The sequence below is a fragment of the Teleopsis dalmanni genome, unplaced genomic scaffold (assembly GCF_002237135.1).
Source record: "Teleopsis dalmanni isolate 2A unplaced genomic scaffold, ASM223713v2 unscaffolded_contig_2396, whole genome shotgun sequence".
In the NCBI taxonomy this organism is placed as follows: domain Eukaryota; kingdom Metazoa; phylum Arthropoda; class Insecta; order Diptera; family Diopsidae; genus Teleopsis; species Teleopsis dalmanni.
Window position 1 is genome coordinate 1 of NW_024033778.1, and position 7,119 is coordinate 7,119.

General features: G+C 31.5%; 2 protein-coding genes across 2 annotated transcripts; both read left to right on the forward strand.

The window, feature by feature from the left end:
* The first annotated feature begins 1,190 nt into the window (after positions 1–1,190).
* LOC119664655 lies at positions 1,191–2,022 on the forward strand. Its single transcript, XM_038074108.1, has 2 exons — positions 1,191–1,277; positions 1,373–2,022. Exons 1-2 carry the CDS (start codon positions 1,231–1,233, stop codon positions 1,941–1,943), a joined length of 618 nt encoding a protein of 205 aa, XP_037930036.1. The 5' UTR covers positions 1,191–1,230; the 3' UTR covers positions 1,944–2,022.
* A 4,490-nt stretch (positions 2,023–6,512) lies between these two features.
* On the forward strand, positions 6,513–7,112 carry LOC119664656 (the record flags this gene model as incomplete). Its single annotated transcript, XM_038074109.1, has 2 exons — positions 6,513–6,605; positions 6,701–7,112. A coding segment is annotated over exon 2 (316 nt), but the record flags the coding sequence as incomplete, so codon positions are not given.
* Between the last annotated feature and the right edge of the window lie 7 nt (positions 7,113–7,119).

Genomic DNA, 7,119 nt, shown 5'->3' on the forward strand with positions numbered 1-7,119 from the left:
GGAGCGTCTAACAGTAATAGATTTGCATCTAAGTGCTTTTCCAGTCGCAGCATCAGCTTCACTATTTGAAGACACCACTTGTTTTAATTTCTGGCGATCCATTATTAAGCTTTGGCAATGGACTAAACTACTCGGACTCTGTTTGTAGTAAAAGTTGTTTCTTGCTTTCTATTAAAAATAAATTGGTTGGTACGATATACCTCTAGCAAAGGACCTGATTTTCTAACACACAATCAGACTGATTGATAGTTTTTAAATATTTTTCAATTGAAGTTAAATTTAATTCGAATTTTGACTTCTATTTAGCTTGCTTATTTAAATATACAAAATTCATTCAATTTACAGAAAAATAATATTTTTCCCAAACACTGAGGGGGGAAAAGGAAATAAAAGTAAGACATGCTTGATCTACTCGGATCGGGATGCCTTAAATGTAAGCAACACGTTACAGGGAAATATAGACCTTATGGTGGAATACTTCCAAAAATGGAAGATTAAAATTAATAATGACAAAACCAAGGCTATATTTATAACTCGAAAAAGAAGACAGCATCCTCCAAGAGTGAGCGTTTGCGACACGGAGATACGGTGGGAGGATAACATAAAATATCTGGGGGTCACTTTTGACAAACGGTTCAATTGGCTTAAACATTTGAAATACAAACGGAATAGCTGCTCTAAGATTCTACATTTATTAAAGCCGCTATTTAATAATTATCACTTCAACTTTAAAAACAGAAAGTTACTTTATACGCAAGTAATTAGACCTGCACTTCTGTACGGATGTGTTACATATAGCAAAGCCTCAAATACCACCTTAAAGCAATTACAGATAGCTCAAAACCTGGCCTTAAGAAAACTGTTTAAGATTCCATGGTACATTAGATCTACGGACATACATAGAGATCTTAGGATTGACTCAGTGAAAAAATATATCAGAGACAGAGCTTTAAAATTATTCACTAAAGTTGATACGCTACTTAACCCCGCCATAACAATCCTCAAGTCCACTTCTGGACTCTCAGGAAGATATGCTGATTTAAGGTCCGTCATCAACTAAAAGACAAATAAATGATATGATTTTTTAGCCTAGTTAAAGCCTAGTGTGGGGTAGTGATTAACCCCCCAGTCATTATAGAGTAAAAGTGCGTAATAGCACTAACTCAAGAAGAAGAAGAAGAAGAAGAAGAATTTGACTGATATATACTATATTTTTCAATCAAAATAATTATGTGGTTATATAAGAAATTATTTGGCAAATCAAACGTGGAAGAAAGGTAATTAATTTTTATGAAAATTATAAATTAGATTAATATTCATAAAAACTTTTTTCTCTAATTTCTTTTTGTGATTAATCTCCGTCATACCACAGCCGGAACACAGAAGCATCTGGAAACGATGCAATACCAAATACGGACTTAGCAGGATCGAGCTGCAGTTCGCAATCTCCTCCAATTGAACAGGTAACGATGGTGTGTAATGAGACGTCAGTTTCGGACAGTAATTTAAGTATCCGCGGTAGTGTCGTTTGTGATGATCTACCACAAAGGCAACTATTACCTGTAGAAAAGACAGAGCTCAAGATAGAACACGTTTATAATTTACGTAGTCGTAGCAAAAATTCAATTTCAGAGAGCCTTAATGTAAATGAAGAAGGTTTAACTTCTCAAGTTGTGAATGATGAAAAGACAATCTGTGGACAAAAGCAATCCATTCATGCGCAAGATCTTGGTAAGCGAAAGAAGGATGAATTAACTCAACATGGTGGTGGTGATACTATAAGCCGTTCGGTTGTAATAAATGAAACAAAACTTGAGAAGAAACTCAATATTGCAAAACGTAAAAGGTGTAGCACTGATGAGGCTGCAACAGCTAAAAGGATACGTACTGAGGACGAGGATGGAAATGATGCTTCCAATATGGACACAAGGGATGCTGAATAAGAAGAGTAAAACTTGAAATATAACTAAAGAAAAAGTCCACCTTAATAAATATTTATTTTCGTATTTATTATATTCAAATAGTAAGACATATTTAAAAAAAAAAATTTATGTGTTAAAAGTGATTAACAAATTCTATTAAAAATAATCATTTTGCATATATATTCTGACATCATGTATATATCTCTGAATAAATTCTTTGAATTAAAACGTTCGATTTAAACTGATAGTTTCTTAGATACTCATTGAAACAACAACATATCCCAGTACTGTATAACTTTTAGTTCCAATTAATCAATGATACGGAGAGTATGGGAGAAAGTTAATCAACTATCCACACTATTTCTGCAGTACTGAAGTTTAGACAGATTTTCAATTTCCAGATAGAAGACGAAAGTAAACTCAATTTGAGTTTGTGGTCGTAGATATAATATTGGTAGCAGATATAAGATAGACACATAAGAGGTAGCAAATACTCGTACTACAAAACAACAATTCATTGAAATTCGGCTTGGAGAAATAATCTACACACATGAATGCAAGTAGCTCAATAGATCTCTTGGTCTTTTACTTTCGGATCCAATTGATTCCGTTAATTCTTAACTTAGGTTTCGTTCACGTACTTATTCTAACAACAAAAGCCTCGTCAAGCAAGTCACGTCTGCCAGAAAGAGATCTTATCTGTTGGTGACATCGTTAATAAGTAGTAGTGCGCACAACTACTGGTTTCAATTACAAATGTTTCAGTTGCTCAACAGATATTTTTTACTGGCAGCTATATTTTTTTTCTGCTTCGAATATTAAAAAAATAACATTTATTGTATTAATAGTTTCTGATGTTATTATTTTTCTTTACCATATTTAAAGGATTTTATATTAAACGGTCTATAGTAAGTCGTAACAGCAGGAACTTATAATTAAGTTAGCTTAACATTTTTTTAATGTTTTTCCTTTATATTCATGAGGTTCTGAGTTCTTCTGAGTTCTTCTGAGTTCAATATCTTAAAAACACTACCAAAATTTTTGTGCAAAATTGATGACGAAAACATATATCAGAAGGATTTTACGAATAAAATTACTTTTATGAAGCAGTTTTAATGAACTAATTATTAAATTTGCTCTGCAAATAATTTAATATATATGTTTACTGTTATTACGTTATTACCTCTCGACCTCACTCCACCTCACAAATTGGTGTTAATTTGGATAATTCATTAATTTTCGTCGTATATTTCGTCGTACAGTCAAAACTTAGTTACCTCGGATAAAAACTTAATAAGAAAGACAATGATGATTTGCAATTCAGTGGAATATTTACTTTGATTTATTTAAAATTTTAGGCATTTCCATTTCAATCTTATAGCAATCTTATATACTAAAGACGGACACACCTATTTTTAACCTTACAATTTTTAACTTGCAATTTTTAACTTCAAATTTTTTACTTCAGATTTTTTACTTCAAATTTTTTACTTCAAATTTTGAACTTCAAATTTTGAACTTCAAATTCTGCAATTTCAAATTGGAACTTAAAATTTGTGAACTTTAAATTTTGAGCATAAAAAATATTGTACAAAGTTTATGAAATTAGAAAAATATAAAAATACATAACTTTATTTCCTCTTCCGTTTAATAGGAACCACTGAGTGATTTTCTTCTTCAGTATATTTCCTTTTTCTAAAGCGAGGAAGTTGATTGACATTTTCTAGTAGTAGCTTTTCGTTCCTCTTCCTAGATTTTGCATTCTTTTTCTTTTTACAAATTTCCTTCCGTTTCGTCTGGGTGGGTGTAGGTGGACTTACGCGCTGTTTCTTGACCTTCTTGTTGACCTTCTTCTTGGGCTTAGCTTTTTCATCCTGCATTTCGGTCCTAATACACTTAACGTTTTCACGTTCCTTCTTAATAACTTTTACTTTCTTTTTAGTGTCTTTTTTCGCTTGAGTCTTTCTGGCTCTTACGGCATCTGTATTAACCTTACCCTTACCACATTTTCCACTTAACATCCGTGCCGTGACAGAGCGTGTAACAATAATGGAGCGTCTAACAGTAATAGATTTGCATCTAAGTGCTTTTCCAGTCGCAGCATCAGCTTCACTATTTGAAGACACCACTTGTTTTAATTTCTGGCGATCCATTATTAAGCTTTGGCAATGGACTAAACTACTCGGACTCTGTTTGTAGTAAAAGTTGTTTCTTGCTTTCTATTAAAAATAAATTGGTTGGTACGATATACCTCTAGCAAAGGACCTGATTTTCTAACACACAATCAGACTGATTGATAGTTTTTAAATATTTTTCAATTGAAGTTAAATTTAATTCGAATTTTGACTTCTATTTAGCTTGCTTATTTAAATATACAAAATTCATTCAATTTACAGAAAAATAATATTTTTCCCAAACACTGAGGGGGGAAAAGGAAATAAAAGTAAGAGACCTTTAAGTCTATTTTCTTTGTGAACAATAACACAGATTGCTGAAAAGAATCTATTTGGGAAAATTCTTTATCATAATTTACAGTAACGACAATTTCCAAGATTTATATAATTTAATAATAAATAGGGCATCAAATTTATCAATATTTTAAATACTGAAAATTTTTGTTCATTTGAAATGTTTACAATTAGAGGTGTTTTTGAATAAACTTTTCTTAGAAACCCTACAAGCTGGAAAATATATTGGACTCTTTGGTATTAAAGTCCTTAGCGATACCACTTAGTGCAATTAATAGGGTGTGATCGCAAATCACCAATAAGGTGACTACAACTAAGTATTCCTGGTTCTGCTCCCAATCAGAAAATGTTTTTTCGCGGGTTTAATAGTCACTGATCCATCAGTGTCACAATAATTACTTTAAATCATTACTATTACGAACTGTTACGATAATAACGAACTACAAAATTTATAAGAAATCTCTTGGAAGAATTGTAGCAGGCTCTTCTTACCTTACAGATGTTGTCTTTCCCAAAAGTTATTTCTGTTTTTATCATAAAATCGTTGTATACGCGGTTGATGACAATTTTGATATCAGTCTGGATCCTCAGTGGTGATTATGTGCATATTTTATCAATTTCGTTATCTATCTCGATTTGTAAAAAATCAATGCGCTCAGAAGCCCAGAACACATGGAACTTCCTTTCGGTTTCAGTGAATCAATGGATTGTTTCTATTTAAATACATTTTATAAAAATGCGTTGTGCGCTGTAGTTGGTAATATAATCCGATATAGTCCGATTGTCAGTATAAAATTTTTATTGTATATAATTTTTACACTTTAAATTTGAACAATAAAAGTTTTCACTACTTTGTGCGGATTTAGCTTCTAATTTTATAGGTTCAAAGTCTTGAGACTGCCACTTGTAGTCCAACAATTATACTGACTTAAAAACCAAAAACAATTCTGCTTAGGTATTAAATAAGACATTTTGTTATTATATTTCACTACTATTCAAAAATCGAGCTATAAACAATTATAGTCGTTTTTTCTTTTGAAACGACTACATATTTCTTTTGTATAGAAGATGCTTCAATAATGTGATTGCCAATATGACTACGTGATATATAATTATTAGCAGTTTAATGCAGCATTAGATCTGTTTTCAATTTTTTAGCCATCCATGATCACATCCATGAAAGTGAAACCTTCAGCGTTTTGATACCAGACCTTTGTCCAACCATCTGTATTTACTTCTTGTTGCTGTTTAGTATTTATAATCCATGTCTGTTGATTGACTTGTCCAAAGTCCGTTTTTTAAAAATTTAGACCTTTGAATGTTGGAACCCTACTTTATTGGTCTGCGCTACTTTTCGGCATACAAATCCGTTGATGGCATGATTTAAATAATTTTAAGGGCATCTGCTGACTTTAAGAGTAGCCGCTGCACTTGAAGCAACCAATAAAGAGTTTTTTTCTAGTAAAATTTTTTATATTATCTTATCTGCTGCATTCTAGGACTTATGGTGTTTTTATAAGGTCGTAGTAACATTTGCTTATTGATTGGGTTTTCACAAGGGGAGAAACCCTTTTAATAATAATATAAGAGAATCAATAATAACTACGTCCTCTGATAGTACTCGTAATTGAAATAATTTGATTTCAGTTTATTTCGTATTTACCTGTCATTCCTATATTTATTTATCTCACTTTTATTTTTCCCACATATATTAATATTTCATCGCAGACAGATCAAGTATTTGCTGTTTAAACATTGGTCCGACAACTTTAAATAATTTTATTCGCAAATTACCTGACTTCATAACAGATAAGTAATAGTAGGTTTTTTACTTAATGAAAGGTTTCAATGTGTCCACTACATAAATAAATAGATCATAAGAAATATTCGTATGGAAATAACACGTTCTAGAATAAGAGTAGAACACAAAGTCCAGAAAGTCCAGGTTTACAATCTGTGATAACAAGTTTTATAATCAGATTTTAATCCAGTACTCTTGTTTTTATTTTTAAGTTATATATAAATAATAATGACACTTCAAATATATTTGTATTTTATGACAAAAAAGAACAGTCAAATCAACTTAATAAAAAATTTTCGATAAAAATTTCTTAATATTTTCATAAGAATTTGACTGATATATACTATATTTTTCAATCAAAATAATTATGTGGTTATTTAAGAAATTATTTGGCAAATCAAACGTGGAAGAAAGGTAATTAATTTTTATGAAAATTATAAATTAGATTAATATTCATAAAAACTTTTTTCTCTAATTTCTTTTTGTGATTAATCTCCGTCATACCACAGCCGGAACACAGAAGCATCTGGAAACGATGCAATATCAAATACGGACTTAGCAGGATCGAGCTGCAGTTCGCAATCTCCTCCAATTGAACTGTAACGATGGTGTGTAATGAGACGTCAGTTTCGGACAGTAATTTAAGTATCCGTGGTAGTGTCGTTTGTGATGATCTACCACAAAGGCAACTATTACCTGTAGAAAAGACAGAGCTCAAGATAGAACACGTTTATAATTTACGTAGTCGTAGCAAAAATTCAATTTCAGAGAGCCTTAATGTAAATGAAGAAGGTTTAACTTCTCGAGTTGTGAATGATGAAAAGACAATCTGTGGACAAAAGCAATCCATTCATGCGCAAGATCTTGGTAAGCGAAAAAAGGATGAATTAACTCAACATGGTGGTGGTGATACTATAAGCCGTTCGGT

Excerpts from the sequence above, each read along its gene's own strand:
- LOC119664655 (XM_038074108.1), top strand. The coding sequence starts at position 1,231 with ATGTGGTTATATAAGAAATTATTTGGCAAATCAAACGTGGAAGAAAG. Across the intron at positions 1,278-1,372 it reads AAATCAAACGTGGAAGAAAG|CCGGAACACAGAAGCATCTG; the intron begins GTAATTAATTTT and ends GTCATACCACAG.